At 37.2% G+C, this 26,948-nt stretch overlaps 1 protein-coding gene across 2 annotated transcripts in view; it reads right to left on the bottom strand.

The window, feature by feature from the left end:
* Positions 1 to 26,948, bottom strand: part of dpp10 (dipeptidyl peptidase like 10) — a 618,779-nt gene that overhangs the window by 104,885 nt on the left and 486,946 nt on the right. For both annotated transcript variants that reach the window (XM_030124182.1, XM_030124183.1), the window contains exons 6-7: positions 8,460 to 8,512; positions 3,061 to 3,142 (exon numbers count right to left, since the gene is read on the bottom strand). In XM_030124182.1, the coding sequence (XP_029980042.1) occupies positions 3,061 to 3,142; positions 8,460 to 8,512 (135 nt within the window). The remainder of the gene's footprint in view (positions 1 to 3,060; positions 3,143 to 8,459; positions 8,513 to 26,948) is intronic.

Raw genomic sequence — 26,948 nt, 5'->3', positions numbered from 1 at the left:
GATAAATAAAGAGTATGAAGGGGAATAATTTGCATCTAATTAGGTTCTTTGAAAAAGTGAACATTCCTTTCCGAGGACAGTGGGGAATTTTCAATTCAACATGCCTTGGACTGAAACTGAGATAGCACACAACAGGACAACACATTTGATGCATGTTTTCACAGTAATAATACACACAGAGCAGCGGTGTAACGCTGTCTCAGGTGTGCTATGGTTTCTTTGTCCCATGCACAGCCATGGGTATTCCAAGTATTAAAAAAACAACAGGCAACTAAATACAAGACAAACTTGAACTTTGTGTCTGAAATGTGTTTCAGTTCATTTTCATGTTCAACCACAGGTTGTTGCTAAAGATGAAGAGAAAACAGTCATCCCGAATCTATAGATTTGTGCTTATTGATTATAATTTGATTGCTAGGAACTTGGAGTTCTAACTAGGGCTGCACGATATTGGAAAAACTGACATTGCGATTTTGTTTTTTAACCCTGCAATGTATATTGCAATATGAAAAACTACTCAGGAGAATATAATAGCTGTGTGGTGTCGACATACATGGTCAAACAAATTAGTTGTGTTTCCTCTTGTTGTGTTGACAGGTATAAGGCACTGTCGACACAGAACACATGTTTCAATATCATCCTCCTTGTAGCTGAAATAATTTCAGATAACTGATGTTGCTTTTCTTTTTGGCACCAAGTCTTCATTTACAGTGATTTTCTCTTGTTCGTTGCTTATTTTTCAATATTGTTACCGGCGACTCAGTCCAAATTGTTGAAGAACATTTGTGATTGGTGGATCACTGTGTGCAGTGTGTGTCAGGAACCCTCGAAATTAGATGAGAACACGTTGAGTTCATTTGCCTACATTGCAAGACCTGCGATGCGACTTTTGCACACACATAAATTGCGATGTTGATGCTCGAACGATATATTGTGCAGGTCTACTCCAAACTGACTGACTGTTGTCAGTCCTTAAAGGCTGTACTCAGGAGGATATAATATCTGTGTGGTGCCGACGTAAATGGTCAAACACATTAGGTGTGATTCCTCTTGTTGTGGCGACAGGTGTGCATGTGTGTGTGTGTGTGTGTGTGTGGGGGGGGGGGGGGGGGGGGGGCAGAATACAGGGCAACAGTAGTTAACCATGTGCATACAGTGATTAAATCCACCAAGGTCAGTCACACCTAGGACTTAAGAGCGGTTATGACTGCTATAATGTGTGTTTGCTTCCCAGCAGGATTATAGGAAAACTGCCCCATTACTGCCCTCATACTCTAATATGAAGATCCCTCTGCCAAGGCAGCTAAACCCCCCACAGCAACAGCCAAGAAACAACAACAACCCAAGAAATCACATTCAATTCACAAAGATAATGATTCGCAAAAATTTCGTTGCTTTATTTTTTCACAATAATACCACTTTAAGATGTTTTTTTACATTCTGCAACACACCACTCCAAAACTACCTAACTCTCAGTTTTTGAAATAAATGTGTGGAGAGAATGTTGGGATATTTAGATATCTATCTGCTGAGACCTTTGGTGGTTGTATAACTTCAAGGCATTTCTTGTTTAATATTAAAATCAAATCAATTGAGTTTGGACCAAGATGTGATTTTTTTTTTTTTTTTTTTTTTAAATCACCTTATGTTAACAAATTGGGAAGCTTTACTTGACCTTTGACCTAGACTTAGGTCTGTGACAGACACCATCTGCTATTGTTCTGAATAGTAAATCTTATTGATAAAGAATGCAAGAGAGGAGTTGCTTTGGTTGAACATGTGCATGAGGAAGTTCATTGTTGTGTGGAGCAGCACATAACAAGACTTGTGTCTGTGAAAAGTAGCTTCGAGGTTTGTTACTCATTTGACATAAGGGAAATATTCACCCTTTTTCTGGCAGAGTACTTTGATCAAGCTAGCTTTGACATAGAAAGGCCATATTTAGTAGTAGTGGGAAACATCTCACACAAAATTCAGGAGGATTTGTCTAGATAGAGAGAGAGAGAGGGGGGGGGGGTGGATAGATAGATAGATAGATAGATAGATAGATAGATAGATAGATAGATAGATAGATAGATAGATAGATAGATAGATAGATAGATAGATAGATAGATAGATGGATGGATGGATGGATGGATGGATGGATGGATGGATGGATGGATGGATGGATGGATGGACGGAGGGAGGGAGGGAGGGAGGGAGGGATGGATGGATGGATGCAGAGAGAGAGAGGGATGATAGATAGATAGATAGATAGATAGATAGATAGATAGATAGATAGATAGATAGATAGATAGATAGATAGATAGATAGATAGATAGATGGACGGAGGGAGGGAGGGATGGATGCAGATAGATAGATAGATAGATAGATAGATAGATAGATAGATAGATAGATAGATAGATGGACAGAGGGAGGGATGGATGGAGAGAGAGAGAGGGATGATAGATAGATGGATGGATGGATGGATGGATGGATGGACGGACGGACGGAGGGAGGGAGGGAGGGATGGAGAGAGAGAGGGATGATAGATAGATAGATAGATAGATAGATAGATAGATAGATAGATAGATAGATAGATAGATAGATAGATAGATAGATAGATAGATAGATAGATAGATGGACGGAGGGAGGGAGGGATAGATAGATAGATAGATAGATAGATAGATAGATAGATAGATAGATAGATAGATAGATAGATAGATAGATAGATAGATAGATAGATAGATAGAGGGAGGGATGGATGGAGAGAGAGAGAGGGATGATAGATAGATAGATGGATAGATGGATAGATGGATGGATGGATGGATGGACGGACGGACGGACGGACAGAGGGAGGGAGGGAGGGAGGGATGGATGGAGAGAGAGAGGGATGATAGACAGATAGATAGATAGATAGATAGATAGATAGATAGATAGATAGATAGATAGATAGATAGATAGATAGATTAAAAGTATAAAACAGAACCTGGGTGAACACATAGACGTAGCTCTTCGCTGTAAAAATAGCTGAAAATTCCTCAACAAACAAAACCATGGCAGTAAAAGTTGCGTTCTCACCAGCTGTTGTCCTTGGACGCCCCAGGCAGCGTACTGTAAGACTGAGTTCACCACCTCCGGAGGGTCCAGCTCCCAAACCTCCCTGGAAATAACACACAACCAACAATGTCACATCTAGACACACACACACCCGAGAGGAGCTTTTCCTTAAAACATGTCAGTTAGTGATTACTGAGCTTTTGTTGCTTTCAACCTATGATGGGATATCGAGAGTTTCTGTTTGAACACTCCAGGGATTTAAAAACGCACTACTCAATTCTGAACTTAAAACAAGATAAGAATTTTTTTGTGACTAATTTTTCAGTGAGTAAAGACTGTGCAGATTTTCAACGCCACAAGTTTTGTCACGCTTCAATGGTTTTGGGGTGTAGTTATGAGTCTAAAAACAATAACTGTGGACAAGCAGTCAGATTATTGTCATCCAAGTGAGTTCAAATGACCAAAACTGACCCACCTCTATAGAAAGGAAGCCATAAAGACCCAAAGATCCACTGTCAACCAAAACCTTCTACTGTTAAATACCTGTTCATCCACTAATTCTATCAGTACATGTAAATAATTGGTGTAAAATGCAGTTTGTCATCTTTTCATGGTCATCAGATATGACCCATTTGGACGTTCAGAGGTTCCGTAGTTACCATAGAAACACCATCATCTTCTACAACATTGACTCACCAGTAAAACCCATTAAGATGGAACAATGACAGTTGATGGAGACACTGGGTTTATGTTCAGTTAATGAGAGATTTTGCTAAAAAAAAAAAAAAAAAGGCTTTTTCTTCAGTTTTCTGTTTCTGATATAATAATCCTCTACTTTAACCCTTTATCGGGTACTCATTGAAATACTCCAAAAAAAAAACAAAAAAACTTTTGTGTGTTATTAGACAACAGTCTTCCTCTTCTTGTTATAAAACATCCGAGCAGCACTTGCCTAAAAAGTAAACATGTCCAATAAAACGACTGTTGTAATGTCATAAACTGACAAAAATCGCTCATATTCACGACTTACAGCTTCAAAAATATAATAAAATCTCTCTGAACAGTGAATATCTCACTGTATATTGTTATAAAAACCAACATGCTTCTTGACCTCACTGAGGCATGGGATTGGCCCCATACTTAATGTTTGTGGAAATTACCAAAAATAGTCACTTGCCCAATGAAGACTTAATCTGAGCTTTTATGAATCAGTAAATTAAATATAGGAAAATATCCAATTTTCACTGAAACAAATGCCAAATACAGAAGATAATATCATAATAAATGGTGATAAATCCCTTAAGAAAGCTTCAGTAGAGAGACAATTAATTTGGGAACTGATACAAAAGGATCACTGAGTTTTTATGGGTTAAAACAGTGGTTCCAACCTTTTTTGGCTCGTGACCCTATTTTAACATCACAAATTTCTGGCGACCCCAGACATTCAAAACAGAGACTTTTTTTTTTTGCTAAAATTAATTTGTTTTTGATCATATAATAGTTTGTAGGCCTGTAACGGTACACGTACCGAACCGAACCGTTTCGGTACACACCTGTTCGGTTCGGTACACAGCTGTACCGAAACGGCACAGTCTGTTGAGAAAAAGAAAAAGGAACAAAAGACATTGTTTGATGCGGAACGTTAAATACACGCAAGTTTCACACGGACATATTTAAGGACGCATACATTGACCCTAAATATGAAATAGCAGCTGATATAAGGTAAAAAAAATAAATAAATTAAAAAAAATATGATGAGAACCTGGAAGGAAGAGATTGGAGACCCTCCACCATCAGTACAGTCCAGTTTGGATCACTTCAGGTCCCGGTGAAAGACAACAACGAGGAAAGAGACGGAGATAAGACGAACGCTGTGTGGCCCCTGGGAACTACGGTAGTTCTAAAACACACTAACTGTCTGTCTCTCTCTCACGCACGCTGTATACCAGAGGAATAGAACTCGGAGTTGGACGTTGAAAGTATACAAAAATAAAGTTTCACTTTCGTTTCACGCCAGCGTTAGTTACGTTAGTTATGGACCGGACCGCCCCCCCCTCCCCCACACGCGCCCCCGGCTCCGACCAAAAAAAAAAACAAAAACAAAAAAACAACCAAACAAACAAACCATCCCCCAGACAAATCGCACCTTGCGTGTGCGCACACGCGCACACACACGCGCACACACACGAGTACACAAAGTGTTCTAAACAGTTTGTTAGCTGTCCTAAAATAAATAATTTGGTTCAGTTTGTTGTCAGTGTTGCTCTTCAGTTTGTTAAAACAGAATACCAGTTTACCCTCCTGTTAATGTTGCACTACATGCAGAATTTTTTTGTTGATATTTTTATGCAGAATGTGAACTGACAGAACTGTGATTAGATTTTTGTTGTTTGTTCAAAACTACCTGTCAGGGAAAAGTGTAATACTAATGTTTAAAATACATTTAGTAATATTAATAATTTATTTTATTTTCTATTTGATTTATAGCAGCAGAATTATATTATTCCTGTTTTTCTATATTCTATTGTGTCCAAAAATTGGGGGAAAAATGTTCAAAAATTCAAACGTATTAAAGATATTTTGAGGGGTTTTCTTTCTTCCCGTACCGAACGGAAAAAAACCGAACCGTGGCTTTGAAAACCGAAAACGTACCGAACCGAAAATTTTGTGTACCGTTACAGACCTAATAGTTTGCTATACTATGTTGCAAATAAAGGTTAATTTCAGATGACATTTAGTCTATATAATGTATATTATTATGGACGGAGGCAGTGAAGCCAGGTGTAGATTACTGCACAAAGGGAGAATTTTATTTTCCTTGGTCAGGATATGTACAGTCAGTCCAGCTTGGATTTACAAGGCTGACAATTAATACTGAACAAACAAGAACTCAAACTATGAATTATGAAAGAGCTGCAGCATCTGAAACCGACCACAATGAACATTTGACAGATAAACAGAACCACAGTGCTTCAGTTTCAGCTTCACAGTTTGTCATGTCTTTTATGTATTGGGATTGTCTCTGTCAACTCACCATAGATTTTTTATTAGTAAGTTTTTATTTTTATTTTTATCACTTACTAGAAATTTCAGGTGACCCCATTTGAATCCCAGGTGACCTCACGTCGGGTCCTGACCCCAAGGTTGAAAAACACTGGGTTAAAATCATTTCCACAAAAATATTATGGCCAGCGCAAAAAGACCGAGATCAGGCTGTTGGTCTTCTGGAGGCAGGACAAACCACCAGACAAGTCGCCAGGACTCTGAATGTTCATCATAGCACAGTGGTCCGACCATCCTTACTCTGGTCAACAATGTGTCACCACCCGCAACAAGTGCCAACAGGAAAGCAGATTTGGACGTGGCATAAAAAGAAGGCTGTTTGTGTTGGAAAAAAGGATCTGGACGGCCGGCAGTTTCAGAAGAGGTGGTACACCAAGTTTGGAAAACATTTAGCGTCCAAAGAAGTCAGCGTGAAAAGCAAGCCTGGAAACCCAGGTCCCTAATGCCGTGTTTCCACTACGTGGTATCAGCTCGACTTGAGTCGGCCTTTTTGCGTTTCCATTATGAAACAGGGCCTGGAATCTGGTACCCGGTACTAGCTTTTTGGTATCGCCTCCGCCGAGGCTCCAGGACTGGCAACCAGATACTAAAACATGACGTGTAATCACTGCAGAACACTGATTGGTCAGACAGTCATCTCTGTGACCCACCGTTTTACGAAAAAACAGATGCAGAAGTTTACAGTAAATACAGCTGTAGGTTAATCCACATGATGACAGCCCGCAAAACTACACCATGGTTTGTCGAGGAGGTTCAGACGTAAAAATTCAGCGTGAACTTGGTGAGACAACACGCAATGAGCGAGTTTATCAGTAACTCTGAGCAGACGACACGGAAGTAACACGCTGCATCGCTATGATGTCCAGGTACTGTAAAGTCTGTAGTATCCTGTAATGGAAACGGTCTCCAGGAATAGGACCTGGTACCCGAGTCGAGTCGAGCCGAGCTGAGTCGAGCTGGTTCCACGCAGTGGAAACGCGGCATAAGTCAACTGTTTGGCATGGGTTAAGAAAACACTTGTGACTGACTGTCGACAAGCTTCAGCTTCTGCAGGCTTTACAGCCAGGTGACATCTGAGATGATGTCAATTTTTGGGGGAGACCCTGTAGTGTTTCTGTGATGCTCTAATTCACAGGTGTCAAACATACGGCCAAAACTGGCCAAAGTGTCCACTCCGAACCCGTGGGATGAATTTGTGAAATACAAAAATTACACAGAAGTTCTAAAAATCAAGGATGCTAAAATTGTTTCAGTTCAGTGACCACATTCAGACCAATATAATGTCAAGTGGGTCAGATCAGTAAAATAATAACATAATTACGTATAAATAACGACAACTCCAAATTTTTCTGTTTGTTTTAGTAGATGTTTGTTCATGTTAGTTTGTTTATGGATGATGTTGTACTGATAAATCTGCTGTAATTATTGAAGAAAATGGTTGAATTGTTGAGTCTGTTTGTATGACTGTACTGCTATGATCATTTTGTTGTGTATAATTCAGTTACTGCATTATGTATTTGTTGTGGTTCGGTGCTAAAATTAGGAAAATAGTATTGTTTGATTCTTGTATTAAGTTAGTGATAAGGGTTTACAAAATACTCCTTTCTGACCATGCAAAATTCAGACTTGTATGTGCTTGAAGATAGATTCTGTCCATTTAAATGTGTTATTTTGTTTTGGTTTATTTTGTTTCTTTGCATGTTTTTACTTAATTAATTAATTAATTAATCTATTTAAATTACATGAAAATAATTACTTTTACAAACTATCCTTTGTAACAAACAAAAAAATCTGAATTACCTGAAAAAAGATGAAAAACCTGAAATGTACCATTTTACCAATGTTTTGCCTGTTACTAAATGTTTAGTGTATTTGTAGATCCACTGTGATCTGCAAGTTTTAATGTACATGTGAAAATGATAAACTGAGGCATAATATTGTTAAAAATGCAGTTATTTTTCTTAAGATATTTCAGGTTGTTCATATTATTCAGATTTTTAAGGACATTTCGTTGACGTAAACACTTTTAAATGTTTACCTTTTTCACTGTTTTTTCCTGGTCCAACCCATTTGCGGTCATATTGGACTGAATGTGGCCCCTGAACTAAAATAAGTTTGACGCCCCTGCTCCAACTGTTTTTGTTAATATAAGAACATTTCCAAAGCAAATCAATAAGGAACTAACTGTTTCTTGTTATTTTATTGTATCTTAGATGAGTCCTGAAAAATTTGCATAGATTCTAGTAGTGCGTTTTTAAATCCCTTGAGTGTATGTTTTGTCCCTGGTGTTTGACAGGTGTTTTTGAAGCACACGTGTTGGTTTTCAGTAACATCTGGATGATGACAAAAACACTGACCTTGTGTGAATATTGTAGATGCTGTAGGAGGCCATGTAGGAGTGACGGTAAACCTAGAGCGAAAAAATAAAGACACAGAGGGAGAGATTAAAAGATGATTGTCAGGAACATTAACAAGAGCGGCAGCAGCGCTTCAGACAATGACGACATGAAATGAAAAAGAAAAAAAAAAAAAAAAAAACGAAGGCAAAAAGGCATCAAACAAAACCAGACTGCTGGCTGTTCTCAGTGATAGAATCTGTAGACAATGCAATTTGCATGGGTGACAGCTGTGGGATGAGACATTTTAATTCCATCTGAGAGACCCATCATCGCCGAGTGCCTCTGTGCCCAAAGCCCGGGAGGGAAGAGAGAGAGAGAGAGAGAGAGAGAGAGGCGTTCAAAGTGACAGAGGGCTGCATGTAAAGCTGTCTGAACCCCCCCCTCTGGAGGAGCTGTGCCTGACATGATAATAGACCTCTGACCGCGGCCGGTGACGGGCGCAGAAACAAGCCACATATTAGCATTTCTGCATGAAATGACACTCATGAACACCTCTGTGATGTAAAGCAACACTCTGGAATACTTAGACTGGGATTTCCCTGCTGGTGATGGAAATGGATTTTTAGACGTTTTTTCAAGATTCAAGATTCTTTTATTGTCGTTGTATTCGCAGAACACACACAATGAAATCAAGTGCGCTTTATGGAGACATTTCTAACATTAACATCATGGTTGTAGATTTTGCTTGGACATTGGGAGTGGGCATATTTAACCCTTTCATGCATAGTGGTCACTTCAGTGGACAGTTATTCTACAGCTGTTCTCTTGTATATATGTGGATTTTATTGTTTTAGTTTCATATCAGCCAACACAGTGGACACTTATGCACCATCCCAAACACTGACATTGAAAACATTACTGTAACTTTGCTGTTCTTGATAAACCTGATCTAACATGTTCGATAGTAAATCAGTTCCTTGTTATTGTTATTGGACTGTAATTAACAACAAAAGTTTTTTTTTTTTTTGTTTTTTTTTTGTTTTTTTTGCCATATTATGTCCATGAAGTGAGTAATAACTAGTATTAAAGTACACTACAAACAAAAAGTTAAGGATTTTTTTTTTTTTTTTTTTTTAATCATTTTTGCCTTTTGTAAATAAAACTGTCTGGTCATAAAAAAAAAAAAAAAAAAGTGTTTCAATTCAATTCAATTCACAAAAAAAAGTAAAAAGCATTGTGCAAGAATCCCAACTGAAAAAAAAAATTGCCCAAAAATTTTAAATATCCATAACTTTTTGTTTGTAGTGTATGTTAAAATGTGAGAAAACATCAAATTAGCAGCATTTAATGTTTTTATTTCATAGTTTTCCCACAGTATATCAGTAAATACATGTTTATTTGCTTAAAAAATTAAACGCATGGTGTCCAGCTTGGTGGGCATTTTTGCAACTCCATGAAAAACAGCTTCATAAAAAAAAAATAAATAAAAAAAAAAAATAAAAAAATCACATTGTTTTTTTAATGCCCAAAGAGGAATAATGAAAAAAAAAATCTTGATTAACATTCTCATAATTCATGAATAAAAGGGTTAAGGTTACATAAAATGACATGCTACAATAAAAAATGTTAGATATAAATACAAAATTACAGTAAAATCAGAATTGTTAAAAAGGCTCACATCTCTGATTTTGCTTAAACCAGCCTTTGGTGCTTTTGTTAAAAGTTTTTATATCTTGTGTTAATTTTATTTCTGTGAGCAGTGTACTTCAAATTTGAGAACCTTTTATAGAGAACGCTGACTGCCCCATGGAGGTCTTTCAACATGCGATTTTACCAGGACATATGCAATAAGACACCTTGGTAAGTTCCATAGAAAAGCAACAGTGGGGGGTGTTGGGGAAGGAGATGAGACAATGAAGCTAAAATTCCATTACAGATGTCAGCAGAAACATAGACAGTAAGGACAAATTTCAGCCATTATAAGTAAATGGGGAAAAAGAAAGATTTTTTTTTTTTAATTCTTAAAAATGTTTAACTTTGACCTACTTTTCCCAAAATGTACTCACATCTATTCTGGGTCATTGGTAGTCTATAAACTGAATTTGGTATGAATTCAACCAATAGTTTTGCTACTTAAGTGTTAAACAAACAAACAAACAAACCGAACCAAAAACAATACCCCTTGCCTCCCCTTTGGGGTCGAGGTAAACATTATTTTGTAGGGCATTTATGGAGCTTTTAGAGAAAATGTGAATAGAACATTGACTTCAAAGCTCTATGAATTTGGGTCTATATATATATATATATATATATATATATATATATATATATATATATATTTTTTTTTTTTTTTTTTTTTTTTTTTTTTTTTTTTTACACTAAACTCTCATCTTTAAAAGAGAAAAAAAAAAAAAAAACACTGATAAGCTTAAAATTTGTAATGGATGCAGGGCAGTAAGTCTACCAAACTGTGGAAGCCTAGTTATGTTCTTTATAGTTTATAGTGAAGAACCAGAGGGCATAACACATTCTTAAAAAAAAAAAAAAAAAAAAAGATTGAAAGAAAATAAAAGAAATAAAAAAGCCTCAGCCTCTGTTCAGCCTGACAGCCTGAAGGAATGATCTTAAATGAACTCTGTCTTGGCTGATGCCTTCCAATATGATGTGGAGAACTAGCCGCCTCTAGCTACAGCCCTCCAGGTGTACCAGGGAACACTTACAGCTCTCATTTGTGCCACTGGGCTGCATGGTAGTTCTTAGTGGAACAGCCCCAGTGAAATAAAACCATCATGAGCACTGAATCCCTGAAGAATTCCCCCTCCTCTATATCGATGTACACCTGCTATCATACGGTCACGCTCATACGTCTTATGCACAGTTGTGCATGATTTATTAAAATATAGTTCATAGTTTTCCAAGGGTCATTATAAAATAAGAATAATTGGATACACATTTGTGATTCCTACATTTATTTTCCGATAGTTAAACTAGTAGGAGGACTTTTTTCTGGGATATTCTTTGCACTTTTTAATTGTCACTGCAAAATATAATGAGCTTTTTTACAGTTTTGTATGTTTAATATTTTGACAGGTTGCTCTCTGTGGAGATGCAGCACAAATATGGATATAAAAAGATACAAATCAAATCAAATTTTATTTATATAGCGCCAAATCATAACAAAAATTATCTCGTGACACTTTACATATAGAGCCAGTTGGAAGCAGACTCTGAAGCCGATTTACAGAAATTCAACAGAATCCTCCAGGAGCAAACACTTGTGGGTGGTGACAGCAGGGGCACCACTACCAATTACAGGCCCCATGAAAGCATAATCACTGTGTACCCTTGTGTGTGGGGGGGGTGTATGTATGTGGGGGTGCGGTCCATAAACAACATCACTTATGATTCCATGAAAACGAAACTTAACATACTTTCAACGTTTGCCTCCCGACTTCTACACCTCTCTTACACAATGAACCTTACATGAAATTTTCACAACTTCTGTATCCACTGGGCCCCCTCCACTGCTCTATGGGTCCTACGAATTTGTCATGTTTACCCCTGCTTATATGTGCTCCAGGGTGATAAGGGCGAGGAAAAACTTCCTTTTAACAAACTTCCCTTTAACAGGCACAACTATAAAGGGTTAACCCTATAACGCCAAACATATCATATTTGATACATGAGTTTCGAATCCCTCTACATGATCAGTGTGATTTTTTTTTTCTTGAAAAGCCTGATGTATACAATTAGATACATGCAATACACAGATAATCCACCAGGGGGAGGAATTCATTCACCAGAGGTCTTTCCAGTGACACTACAAGACTGTCATTAATGAGGACGGAGAAAGATCTTTGCAATTTTGAAAAAGAATTACCAATTTGTTAGACATGTTTGTGTTATATTATGTTTTTTTTTTTTTTTTTTTTTTTTTTTTTTTTTTAAATAATAATATTTGAGCATTGAGACCCGATGTATGCGATGCATGCAAACATGGAAAATTATATTTGAAAAAAACATTTTTGGGTTGTTCAGAAGGACCAATAAAGGCTTCCGTTTCAAAGAACTGGAATTTTCTGTCAAGGTTTCTGTCAGGGTTAAATGTTCTTTCTTTCTTTCTTTCTTTCTTTCTTTCTTTCTTTCTTTCTTTCTTTCTTTCTTTCTCTACTAAAAACCTGACTAGGGACTGGAGATGGAAACTCTTAATAGCTATAATCTCTTTATGTGAATCATCATTTACTACAGCTTGTTTGTAACAGGTAGAAGTAATACTATGTAATTTGCATTGTTCCTATCAAATAAACTTTATGAATAAATATGTAAATAACCAACAAAAGGTGACTGCAGGTTCCTGACTAGGTGTAAAAACCCAGGGCCCGCCACTGCCAGAAACTCAGGGTCTTTCTTCACAATCACCCCTCGTGTGCAGACTGACCTTTCTTTGCAAAGAAATAAAAAAAAAACCTTGTCAGCCGGCAGAAGTCTCTATTTCATTATTCACCAGAAGCAGAGAAAAATTTCCACAACATTTCAGCACAGCATAGACATGATGACATCAGCTGGATCGATGCCAAAATAAGCTGCCTGGCACCACTTGTTTTTTTTTTTTTTTTCAGTCAGTCAATAAGATGTACATTCCCATAGTGTTAGTGGGGAAATGATGCATTATGGGAGGAAAATTGGATGTAAAGTGATTCAATGACAACATGTGCTTATGTAAAGTTTATGTTAGAGTCTGTCATTTGTTGATGTGAGCTAACTTCGCTTTTAAACTCATGATTCTTTCACTCATTTCTGTACAGACAACTTTGATTGGTTTTCACGATCTGTACGCCTGCCCCACTATCATTCTTTAGGGTCTCCATTCTGCTCATCTACAGTAGGAACAGTATTTAACACCAATGACTGTCTGCTTAGAAACAGACTCCAAATACAGTCTACTCTCGTTATACCGCCAACTTCCGTTCACGGCCAAATTGGCGGTATAGCGAAAATGGCGTTACAACGGGTTGCGTCCATAATGTGCATGTCTTTACTATATGATGTCTATGCTGCCTCCGTTAACCCGTTCTAATTGCGTTTCTAAATAAATCTTGATTCTGTTATGTTGTAAGGGATCATTTAAAGTGGGGAAACATTTTAAGCATTATTATACCGTGTCGGGAAATGACACCCCATCATCTTGAGGCTTTGGCTTAATCCCATGTCCTCTTCCCGACATCCTGACCTACTGAGTGTTCTTTTTTTTTTTTTTAATTTATCTTTTTATGAGCAATGTAACAGAGCATACAAAGGAGCATAAATACAATGCATTCATTATACATTGCCTTTTTATATCATTTTTCCCCATTCCCAATCCAACCCCAAGGCCCTCCGAGAAGGGGCAACAGCAGAAACAAGAACATCACAACAGTCTCTGAGCAGTAGAAAATCAAATAAGTACAAGCAGTATCAAATCTGTGGTGTACAAGAATATTAATTGAGCTAATGGAAATAAACGAAAAAAAAAAAAAATCATAGCTTGTAGATACCTGTGTTTACTTTTAAATATTAGACATTACCTACGTAGATGTATCAAATGTGACAATAATTGGTAGACAGAACAAATTACAACAAAAAAAAAACAACAATACCTAAACAATAATAAAACAGAGTAGGGTGGAGGTGTGAGAGATCAATCTGAAGGCAACGTTTGTAAAGACTGAAAGTAATCTAAAAAATATTGCCATTTATTAAAGAATTTAGTTGAGGAGCCTTGTAGTGAGAGTCTAATCTTTTCTAATTTAAGAAAAAACATAACATCTCTAAGCCAAAATGAAATAGACGGGGGTTTAGGAGACTTCCACAAAAATAAGATATGTCATCTTGCAAGGAGGGATGTAAAAGCTATTATATCAGACTCTATTTGGTTAAGACAGGAGTCAACAGGGAGCCCAAATATCGCTATAAAAGGGTGAATATTGATATTTTTCCTAAGAATATTAGTCATGATCATAAAGTAATCACCCCAAAATTTCAGTAACTTGGGACAGGAAAAGAACATATGGGTTAAGTTGCAGGGAGATCCTTGACACTTGTCACATTGGTCCACAATATTTGGATAGATTGCAGAGAGTCGAGATTTTGATAAATGGATTCTATGCAACACTTTAAACTGAATAAGTTGTAATCTAGCACATGGTGTGCTGGACCGTATACTAAGGATAGCTTTATCCCATAGCTGGTCTGTGAGGTTTAAGCCTAATTCACCTACTGAGTGTTCTGCGATAAATGAACGGTGGCCGTTCCGTAGACCTACTCGTAGCTTGTCGCGATCAGCGTCTGGCGCGTTTGTTTCAGTGCATTGTTAAAATGTATGTGTACTCGATGGCAATCACGCTGGCGGTATAACGGTCGGGAAATCAATGGTATAAGTGTTGTTTGTGCATGGAACTGGGCTGGCGGATGGCGATAGGCGGAAATGGCGGTAGCTAATGGAATAATGCATTGGGGATTTTTGTGCAATGGTTTTGGTCGGCGGTGAGCGAAAATGGCGGTATAACGGTGGGCAGTTTAACGAGAGTAGACTGTACAAATAAATATTGACTAAAACAAAAAAAAAAAACCTGTTGGCAGTAGTTCACTATGTAGACCTGTGCCCACAAACACAAAATTTTAGTTTTAAGTTTAAATGAATCTTCCGGTGTTTATGAACTGAACATCTCCAACCATTCAGGATCATGTGTATGTGGTCATACATACATGCACATTCCTTTACAGCAGGGCTGTCAAACTCATTTGAGTTCAGGGGCCACATTCAGCCTAATCTGATCTAAAGCAGGCTGGACCAGTCAAATAATATAAATAATAGGATAAGAACTGATAAATAATGTCAATTCCAAAGTTTTTTCTTATATTTTTGAGTGAAAAAAGTCAAATTCTGTGATGAAAATGTTTACATCTACGAACTGTACTTGAACATAACACGCACAAATATGAACAACCTGAAAATTCTAATGAAAAATAAGTGCAATTTTAAGAATATTACACCATAATTTATCATTTACACATGTACATCACAGTTTACAGATCACAGTGGATCTACAAATACACAAAATATTTAGTAACAGGCAGAATGTTGGTAAAATTCCACATATTTCTCTTAAGACATTTCATGTTATTCACATTTTTTTGTAAAAGGCTAGTCTGTAAATGTAAACATTTTTGTGTAATTTTACCTTTTTTACACTAAAACAAAGAGAGAAATTTGTGGTTTTCTTTATTCATAGGTTATTATGATAGTATTTTACTGGTTCTGACCAACTTTAGATTGAACTGACCTAAAATCATTTTAACATCATTGATCGTTAATAACTTCAGTGTAAATTTTGCATTTGACAAATTCATCCCAGGGGCCGCATTGGACCCTTTGGCGGGCGGGATTTGGCCCCCAGGCTGCATATTAGACACCTGTGCTCTACAGAGTATTTAAAGCTGACTGGCAGACACACATAGCTTCAGGGAATGCTTCAGAGAAAAGGACATCTCATCATCTCGTCACGTAAATTGACATGTCTTTGTTTTTCCAAGTATCTCTTCCTCACATCTGCACTCTTATCTCTTCCTTACATCTCTCCTCGTGGGACTACAATGCAAGAAAATAGATCCAAGTGAGAGTAACCTGAGTACAATTCAGGGAAAATGCATCTAGAACAGTGGTTCTCAACCTTTTTTGAACAAACGCCCCTTTACGTCATCATGAGCCTCCTGCCAGCCCCCCCGAAAGAAAGTCTGACGTACCATATTATGGAGGAGCGAGAGGGGTGGGCACGGATATTCGCGATTGACATAACATGCTACTTGATATTGATACTTATACAGACTAACACCTCCCCATTTCAGTCTCAGCGCCCCCCTCTCAGCCGGTGTTGTCCCCCTGCCGGTACTGCCCCATTGAGAAGCACTGATCTAGAACATAAATAAGATGCTATCAAATTACTAAATATGAGTTTGCTAATGTGACTTCAACTTATGTACACGTAACGTTTTCTACAATTCCTATAGATGATAACAGTAGTCGCTTTTCCATTGGACATTTTTTGATCATCCTATTTGTAGTAAATATTTAAAGTGCATATTGGCTAAAATTTGCTTAGAGGTCTTATTTCTTTCTTTGTGCATAAGAAATCAATATAAGTGAATCCCCAAGGAACTTTGTGTTGGTAAATGCAAGTTATGCAAATTTACAGGATTTCAGTTCTGTTCAACATGTTGATGGTCATATGAACTATGTTTTCAGGTCAAAATGTCCAATTTCATCACAATTAATGCTATATTTTCATTTCACAAATGGCCAAGTTATATTTGAACTGAATTTACCTAAAAAAACAAATATTCTATTCTTTTAGATTGCCCAATTTTTCTTACAAGATTCTCTCCTACATATCACATGTTTTATTTTTACAGGTTGCAATATGGAGTATGGTGCTGATCCATCCTGCTTATGTTACGCCAATACATACATTAAGAATGTCACTCGTCACTGTTTTAAATCAACAGTTTTCTAATAATGAGCATTTTTATAAAGAAATAACAATTCTGTATTGTTATTGCCTCTTTAGTATGATGATAAACTATACAATACATAATTCTGATACTAGTTTTTGCACAGGGATCATTTCTGGAAACGGTGACATGGCTGCCGAGCATCAGTATGATGGGATCCGTAACGACCATGTCACATCCGTCCACTGCCACATTTTGTGTTTTTGTGTCAGCTGTTATTGTTTTAGATCCACAACACTAACATTTATGAATAAGAGGAGAATTAGCAATAGTAAGTATATAAGTTTATTACTAATAAAGTACTGGTACTGACCAGAGCATCATGGGTAATGTCACGTCCGTCCACCAGCAAAAGTTTTCACATACATGTGTTTTTCAAAATCCAATATTTCTGAAAATATAGCTTCCACTGTCAAATAATTTCACTAGTCTGTGCACAAATGTATTAGCATTATTTCAACACAGTTCTACGCATTTCTTTCAACTTTTTTTTTTTTTTTTGACAAAAATGGCCACTCATTTGACCCCCTAAGTAAATTTTAGCTGATATATATTCTAGTTTATATTAAAAACACTTGATTATGCAAATCTGATTGTGTGTGAGGTGACCAAAAAAAGAGTATGTGAATGCTTTGTGTTATTGTAAAAATATACAGATAAAAAGTGTGTTAACAAAGCAAAGAAAGCAGAATTAATTTAATTATTAGTTTGTAAAAAGGGGTGGGAGTCTAAAAGCTATACTTCTTCCCACTCCTTTTCAAGCACAGAAAGAATTTTGTTTGACCATGTTTTATGGTTCTTTGTTATCCGATCATTCTATGTGCTCGAAATAAAACTAAACTAACTAACATATGCGCAAAACTTTACCCATATTTACTAAATGTCAAAAAAACAGAAGTGCGTAATGTTTTTCCCATTAAATCACAAATGCGATGATTTGTTTATCTACTATCGCAAGATTACCCGAGAAGTCATTCCATAAACATGATGACAAATGTTAACATCGTGTTGATTAACAGATATATTCATTATTATTGTTATATACTAGCAGCATTGTACCCGTGGTGCCATTGTATGATAGCGCCCTCCCGTGGTGCAACAACGGCATTGCACCCGTATGCCCTTCTGTGCTGTAACATGCGTAGGACACGTGTCGGACAAAGACGCGCAGAACGTCCATTATAGTAGGATTATCCCTCTATCCCGTAATAAATAAAATAATGATTTGTTTTCCTGGTGTATCCACACATAGCACAACATGTTTCTTTTAAAAATCTTCTATTTTGCTTGTTGTAATTTTTTATTTTTTATTTTTTATTTTTTTTATTCATGTGACTCTAGTTGCGGAAAAAGGTCTTTCCTTTGCAGTTTGGTGTGATATACTAATTGCGCAACACCTGAAAAACCACCTCTTGCCAGTGTAAAAACTTTGAATCAAAAAACGAGAGTTTTGGCAAAATTGTTGTTTTTCTATTTGGTAAATTTATATGCGCAAATTATATTCAAACAATTTGAGGGTCAATGGAAAAGCGACTATTGATAAACTATGAGTCTGCTCCAGGATTTTTGTTAAGTAAGTCTACTTTGTCTTTAAATAAAGCCTAAAAAACATTTAAAAACACAAAAGAAACTAATAAAGCTTGTGTATGTTATAAAGCCTTCCTACAAATACTACAGTATGAGGTTTTAGATTCCCACCCATGCCCATCCCATAACAATGAGCTGACTTCATCAATAACAGACTCTGTGTCGAAGTGAAAGTAAATTACTGTTGAGGGAGAAGCAGAGGATTCAGTGACTCATATCGACTTTATGCAGAGTGTAACTTCTCGGTGCATACTCAATGTACTGCCACTGACTCAAGGGTCGAGTGTACTCTATAAAAATTTGCTGGTTTTATTACAAACAGCGCTTTGTGTTAGGGGTAACTTTATGCCCTGGAGTAAAATATGACTCATACAAATACATGACGCTGACATGTTGGAGCTTCTTAATTTTGTGCCATAAATGTTACGGGTCAAGTCACAGATGGACTCTCTACTGGTCTCATATGAGGTGTTGGACGAAACCTCAGAGCTATTTGATTAAATAAAGTTTGCATGGGCCTCGGTGACCTTTGTTTTCAGCTTCATGATGAAACAAAAAGGTTGTGACATTTTCAGCAATTGAACGCAACCGTCGCTTTGAAGATGGATTGGATATGCAAAACCAGAGGCACATACGATATAAGAAAAAGTTATTCATATTAACCCATAAAGACCCAGTGCTACTTTTGCAGCAGTTCCCAAATTAATTTTTCTCTAAATTTCACCTTTCTTAAGTGATTTATCACCATTGATTGTAATATAATCTTGCTTATTTTGAGTTTTTTTCAGTGTAAATCATGCATTTTCCTATATTTAATTTACTGATCATGTAGATGTTCATAAAAGCTCAGACTGAAGTTGATGGTTAGGATATCAGAAATAACGAAAACTGAAGAAAAAGTTACTTTTTCAGCAAAGTTATCAATAGCTGACAATAAAAAAAAGTGTGTCCATCCACTGCCATTTGTCAAATTCCATGGGTTTTACTGGCGAATTAATGTTATAGAAGATGGCGGTGTTTCCACGTCCACTACGGAGCCTCTGATCGTCCAAATGGGTCATATCTGATGACCATGAAAAGGTGACAAACTGCATTTTACACCAATTATTTACATGTATTGATAGGATTAGTGCACAGGCGTCAAACATGCAGCCCGGGGGCCAAAACCGGCCCACCAAAGGGTCCAATCTGGCCCGTTCGATGAATTTGTGAAATGCAAAAGTTACACTGAAGATATTAACAATCAATGGTGTTAAAATTATTTTAGGTCAAATCAATCTAAAGTGGGTCAGACCAGCAAAACACTATCATAATAACCTATAAATAAAGAAAACCACACATTTCTCTCTTTGTTTGAGCGTAAAAAAGGTAAAATTACATAAAATGTTTACATTTACAGACTAGCCTTTTACAAAAAATTTCAATAATCTGAAATGTCTTAAGAGCAGAATGTAGAATTTTACCAATATTCTGCCTGTTACTACATGTTTTGTGTATTTGTAGATCCACTGTGATCTGTAAGTTATGATGCACATGTATAAATGATAAACTAAAGTGTAATATTGCTAAAATTGCACTTATTTTTCTTAAGAATTTTGGAGTTGTTCATATTTGTTCATGTTATGTTCAAGCACAGTTTGGAGATGTAAACATTTTAATCACGGAATTTGACTTTTTTCACTCAAAAACAGAGAAAACTTTGGTGTCAACATTATTTATCAGTTCTTATCCTATTATTTATATTATTTTACTGGTCCGGCCCACTTTATAACATATGAGTCTGTATGTGGCTCCTGAACTCAAATGAGTTTGACACCCCTGGGTTAGTAGATCAACAGGTATTAAACAGTTTAGATCAATAGATGGTTTTGGTCGCCAGTGGCTGTTTGGGTCTTTATGGGTAAAAAAATTATCAGTCAACACAAAACAATGACTTTATAGATTCAATATGTAAAATCTGTATTGCATCTTCTTCTTAGGAGATGTTCATTTTCTTGTTATTTGTTAAGGTTTGCTAACTCAAAGTCCAAGCTGCTGTTGTAAACTGTTGCTGCTGTGGAAGCAGAAGAAAAGGACCTTTATGGAAAAACTGACCTGATTTTTCAGCATAAAAATCTGTCTACAGGCTGTTACCATGGATGTAGGCGACCGAGGCAGCCAATGAGTTAAATAGAGTCAGTAAATGTCAAGAAACCATTGCAGACAGAGCCACTGTGATGTTGCCATGGATTTTTAGACTTCTGAGGCTCGAAGTTTGGATTTTGACTCTCACCATCTTGATCCATTATAAACGACTACATTCAGACAAAAGGGAGGAGCCGAGGGACCACAATGTATGATGGGTGACCTTCTACTAAACACTAGCTTATGGACAATAAAGCAGTAAAAACATCTGCATAATAAAATTAGTTTATGGTCTTGTTAGTGTAAATTCTTGACTACATGTAATACAGTTAAGCTGTCTGTTAGGAAAAATGAAAATGTTTGATTCAGTAAAAAGCTTGCCATGTGACTGAGTCAGTCAAAGCCCAACACGGCAGGTAGGGATGGGAATCGATAAGAATTTAACGATTCCGATTCCATTATCGATTCTGCTAATCGATCCGATTCCTTATCGATTCTCGTTGGGTGAAGGAATAAAAGAGTACAAACGGGTATGTTTGCATTTACGGTCTTTTATATTTCTATCTCTGCACAGAAAATATAACATGACCAGTATGTACAAATAATAGTAACAGATGATGCCATGCCCGGTTTGGCTTCGGGTGGGGGGGGGGGGGCGACTCTGCCCATCTCCCATTGTTGTGCACCTCATCTCCTTTCCCCTACCTGTATTTGAGGGGGTACAACATTTGTTGCCTGCACCAGAACCGGAACTGGGCCCGGATGACGTCCTGGTGTTCAATCTGCCACTAGATTCACAAGCGCCGCTACGTAGTGTATCAAATGAATCACATGCTGTGGACAAATGTTTGAGCAGATTGGAGGGATTCCACCCTTTTGAAGAAATGGAAGCTTTGCAAGTGTTACAAGTGGAACTGTAACACTGTACACCGTTTCTGCCTCAACGCCATGTTGGCTATGTTCTGACCAAAACAATGCAGCGTACATGTGATGTCATCGCGCATGTGCAACGAAGTTGGAATCGATAATCTGAATCGTTAAGCAGGCAGGCAAATGATTCCAAGGTATTGAGCTACTGGGATCCGGTTCTCAAAAAGAATCGGTTCTTAATTCCCATCCCTAATGGCAGGTATAAAAACTTCACAGATATCAGAGCTTTATTCCTAAAATTTTAATAAAAGAATTATTTGAAGATGGATGATCAGAACAGGCTTCAAATGAAACAAATAAGACCAGAACGACTACAAAATCACTAGTTTAGTATTTATCAAAAGAAGTTCAGTGCAAGTCCATGGGACCCTGGGCTTTTTGGAACCAGGATCCGCTACTTCTACACTGGCATCGAACTCCAACACAAATCATGAGGTACACTGGCTTGAAGACAAAGTTAAAGTGAATCATTTTTCATTCATATGACAGAGTCTTGGCTCTTTTTCTTTACTTTTACAACTCACCCAAACAAGGAACGCACTGTGATGACGTTAACTCCCAAGATCTGTAACTTTATTGCAGAAGTACAGGGTTATTCCAAAAGAATGAACCGGTTTCGTGATGCATTGCTTCAGTCCTCAAGCATTGTCATGGAATGAGTCAGTGACCATTTGAAAGAGGAGTTTTCTAAGTTTGCGCTTTTTTAAATTAAAAAGTGCCTCAGCGATGGATTGGTCGGAAGGGCGTCCAAGACCTTGCTCTTTGTGCTTGGCCTGTGAGATTCCCAGACCTCACCGTGTGTGATTTTTTTCTTGTGGGGATATGTAAAAGATCACGTTTATGTTCCACTGCTACCCACTAACCTCGATGACCTTAAACATTGACTAACAACAGCGATCAACTCAGTGGATCGTGATATGCCGATATGCATTTGGGAAGAATTCTCTTACTGCATTGATGTTGTCCGTGCTGCAGGTGGTGGACACATTGAACACTTGTAAGACAGGAAATAAAAGTTGATTGGGAGTAGAATACTTGTGACTTGGCTAGAATTTTCTACTGCTTTTTCTTAGTAAAATATTACGGAATGAAATCGGTTCATTCTTTCTGAATAACCCTGTAGTATTGGTGTCATTTGTAATATGCAAATGTGGGTACTTCATATAAAACTAGGTTCTAGGTCAAAACTTCAGTGGGATACAGCAGGTGCTGAAGAAACAAGTGTTACATTCACTCTGAATGTCAACTGGACCAGGTCTGTTTTTGGCTTCTTTCTTCAATAAGCCACCACAATTTCCACAGTGATTGAAATGTTGAGTTCAACTTTATCTGTATTGTGGTTGCATCGGTTCACACAGTCCTCAATAATGGGCCTGAGCTCTGCCTCACATCTTTCATGAATACACCTGACTGGATCGTCTGAGAAAAAAATTGCTGTGATGTAGGTGCAAAGGTCAATAAGTATATAATGTAGGGTGAGTCATTTCTAGATAAACTTTTACAGAAATGTTGGATATTAGAGTTTCAACTACTTATTCTCCTGTTGCCTCTTCCTTTACACTCCGGGTTCCATTTAAAAGGGGACATTTAGAAAATGAGCTTTTTGAAAAGTCAAAGGAAGACTGACAAGGCCACTCTCATCAAAAAGTCTCAGTCTAAACTCATCTGGGCTGTGATTGGACTGTCTGTCAAGGGGTGACATTTCTGGGACTGATGGGAAATGGTGAAATAACTGTAAAGGTTGAGGAACAATATGAGTCGAGCTCTCTGCGTGGAAAATGTTTTATAAAGTGAAGTCGATACAAATATGAGACTTTAGCTAGCCAGATCACACCTTTGATACAAGGTTCCTGCTCTGGTTCAGAGGATCAGGGGCGCTGCTATCAATTGTGGGCCCCATGAAAGGTAAACGTTGTGGACCCTTTATAAAATTCAGCATCTTGTCGATCTGAATTTGAATGAATGGGCGGCATGTCGGTGGGGGTGCGGTCCATACATACCATCACTTACGTTAGCATGAAACAAAACTGAAACTTCACATACTTTCAACATCCAACTCCCGACTTCTATGCCTCTTTTATAGAGCGGATCTTACATGAAATTTTCATAACTTCTAGCCTGTATCCACTGGACCCCCTCTACTGCTCTATGGACCCCCACAAATGCTGGGCCCCATGAACTTTTCAAGTTTACCCCCCCTTATTGGCGCCCCAGTAAAGGATGCTTAACATGTGTGCCCTCTAAGATCTGGTTTTACTTCTGCATTGACTAGAGAACCATCAAAAACCCGAGTCATTAGGCCATGGTCTGTACATGTTTGCTGGTGGGCCAGTGACAATGTTAGAAAGAGGGATACCTAGTGGTAAGTTAGCTATGAATTATCATTTTTTAACTTACTGTTATTGGATTATGGATTGAAGTTTGAGGATTTTGCTAAGCAAGAATGTTTCTTCAACTTCAATCTGTGGTCCCTTATTAACCCTGAAAGACCCAAACCTCCACCGGCAACCAAAAGCATCTATTGAACTAAAATGTTTAATATCTGTTGAAGCATTAATCCTATCAATACATGTAATTGGTGTAAAATACAGTTTATCATCTTTTCATGGTCATCAGACATGACCCATTTAGACATTCGAGGCTTTGATGTGAACATGGAAACACCGTCATCTTTTACAATATTGATTCACTAGTAAAACCCTTAGAGTTGGATCAGTGACAGTGGATGGAGACACTTGTACAGGGTGACCCAAAAAAACGGGAATTTTTGAAGTGCGTATTGGCAGACATGAGCAAGTGGCAGCACTGCGAGACAGTGACCTTGAGCAAGTAAACACACCCCCATTTTAGTAACCATTGGCGGCTGTGCGAGAATTGTTCGGTCACCGTGTGATCTCAAGATTCGGTAACGTTCCCTGGCCCCCCTAGATCGCCAGATTTGTCCGTTTGTGATTTTTTCTTGTGGGGCTATCTCAAGAGTAAAGTGTACACGACTCGACCAAGAACTCTGGATGAGTTAAAACAGAGAATTCAGGATGAAATTCACAGTATCCCAGCTGAGATGTTGCAGCGGTCAGTGAGGAATCTCAACAGCAGATTTCAAGAATGCATTCGTACAGGAGGACGCCATCTACAGGAAGTAATTTTTAAAAAAAATGAAAATTCCATCATTGTTTCTTAAATGGAAAGTTTTAAGGTTTCAATCACTATGAATAAAATATTTTTCTTCCATCACTCTTGGTTTTATTGGATTGTTAAAAAGTTCCCGTTTTTTTGTGTCACCCTGTATTTACTTTCACTTATTGAAATCTTGTCACTTTTTCTTCAGTTTTCTCTGTTTTGATAAAATAACCTTTGAATTAATGAGTTTTCATGAACATGTAAATTAAATAAAGAAAATTAAATATAGGAAAATACATGATTTACAGTGGAAAATCCCAAATACAAAGGATAATATTATAATAAATGGTGATAAATCACTTCAGAAAGGTTAACTAGAGATAAAAATGTAACTGAGGACTGCCGCAAAACTAACACTGGGTCTTTATGGGTTAAAGTGGTGTCTAATCGATTTTTTTTTTTTTTTAGAGGTGTGTGGTTAGCTGGTCACAATAACTTTCCACTGGCTTGGAGATGCAGGAACATCCTTATGTCAAGAACGTTTGACATGGAACTAAAATGATGAAATCCTTTTACTACAAGTCAAGCAGACTGGATGTCTTTGCTGTGAAAATATACTGCTTCAATTTCTTTAGATTCTTCTTCGTCCTTAATTTAAGCAAACCAACTCAGTTTATCTGAATATAATGGCAGCAATAAAATTTTAATTGACCTTGTTTTCATGATTTCAAGTGGTCTTTAGTTGAAGACCACCAAAGTGTAGCAGGTGCTGCTCAAGAATCAGGTTTCCTAGCACGGGCTCTGAACTGACCCTGGACCTGACTATGGACAGGTACTGAATCCTGGTACTCAATGGGCCCCAGGGCTGATTGTTTCACTATTTGCTGGTTCAATGTAAAATAGTTAGAGAATCACATGACCTGTCATAGATTAGATAGACAGAGATCAGGAGGCTGCAGGAAAACACTGTCAAAATACTAACAGTCCTGTATTTAGTTTAATATTCAGTTTAATAATTTTCTTTTCCAGTAAATGATTATTTAAGATAGCTATTTTACTTCAATATCATAACAAAATCAGAATCTATGATAGTGATTAGTTCAAAACAATGCTTTTGCAGTGTCCTAATAAAGAATATTAATTAAATATGCATATGTTATAAATAAGAAAACAAAGCAAATAATTCTGTTCACAATTTTAATGGTAACCCTAACTAATATAAATACTGCTAAAGCACTGGACTGATAAGCAGTATCAATAGTCGCTTTTCCATTAGACAAATGCGCAAAACTTTACAGATATTTACGAAATGTTGTATAAATAGAAGTGCGTAATTTCGTTTTTTCCATTAAATCACAAATGCAATGATTTGTTTATTTATTACTGCAAGATGATACAAGAAGTCATTGCATAAACATGGCAACAAACATAAATATTATGTTGACTTACAGATATATTCATTATTATTATATATTACCCCTCTATCCTGTACTAAATGAAAAAATGATTCAGTTTCCTGGTGTGTCCACACATACAGCGCCATGTTTCTTTTATAACTGGTCTTCTTCACTTGTTGTAATGTCCGTCAACATCCATTTTTTTCATTCATGTGACTCTAGTTGTGGAAAAAGGTCTTTCCGTTGCAGTTTTGCGTGATATACCAATTGCATTACACCCGAAAAACCACCTCTTGTGAGCGCAAAAACTTTTAATCAAAAAACGAGAGTTTTGGCGAAATTGTCCTTTTTCCAATAGGTACATTTTCATGCACAAGTTATATACACGCAATTTGAGGGTCAATGGAAAAGCGACTAATAATTGTAGCAGTATCAATAAAATCTTAACCATACAAAGTCCTTGAATTGACTCATCGGAAAAGGGATAAAGGGAAGAATGAGTGACGTAACACTAGTACGTATAATGGCAAAAATGAAGTTAGTTCTTATTGTTTAGGCACAGGTGTCAAACATGCGGCCCGGGGGCCAAATCTGGCCCGCCAAAGGGTCCAGTCCAGCACATGGGATGAATTTGTGAAATGCAAAAATTACACTAAAATAGTAACAATCCTTTTAGTTCAGGTTCCACATTCAGACCAATTCAATCTCAAGTGGGCAGGGCCAGTAAAATACTATCATAATAACACATAAATAATGACAACTCCAAATTTTTCTCTTTGTAAATGTAAATATTTTCATGTTT

Source organism: Sphaeramia orbicularis, chromosome 21 (assembly GCF_902148855.1).
Source record: "Sphaeramia orbicularis chromosome 21, fSphaOr1.1, whole genome shotgun sequence".
In the NCBI taxonomy this organism is placed as follows: domain Eukaryota; kingdom Metazoa; phylum Chordata; class Actinopteri; order Kurtiformes; family Apogonidae; genus Sphaeramia; species Sphaeramia orbicularis.
This window is presented reverse-complemented; position numbering and strand designations above follow the sequence as displayed.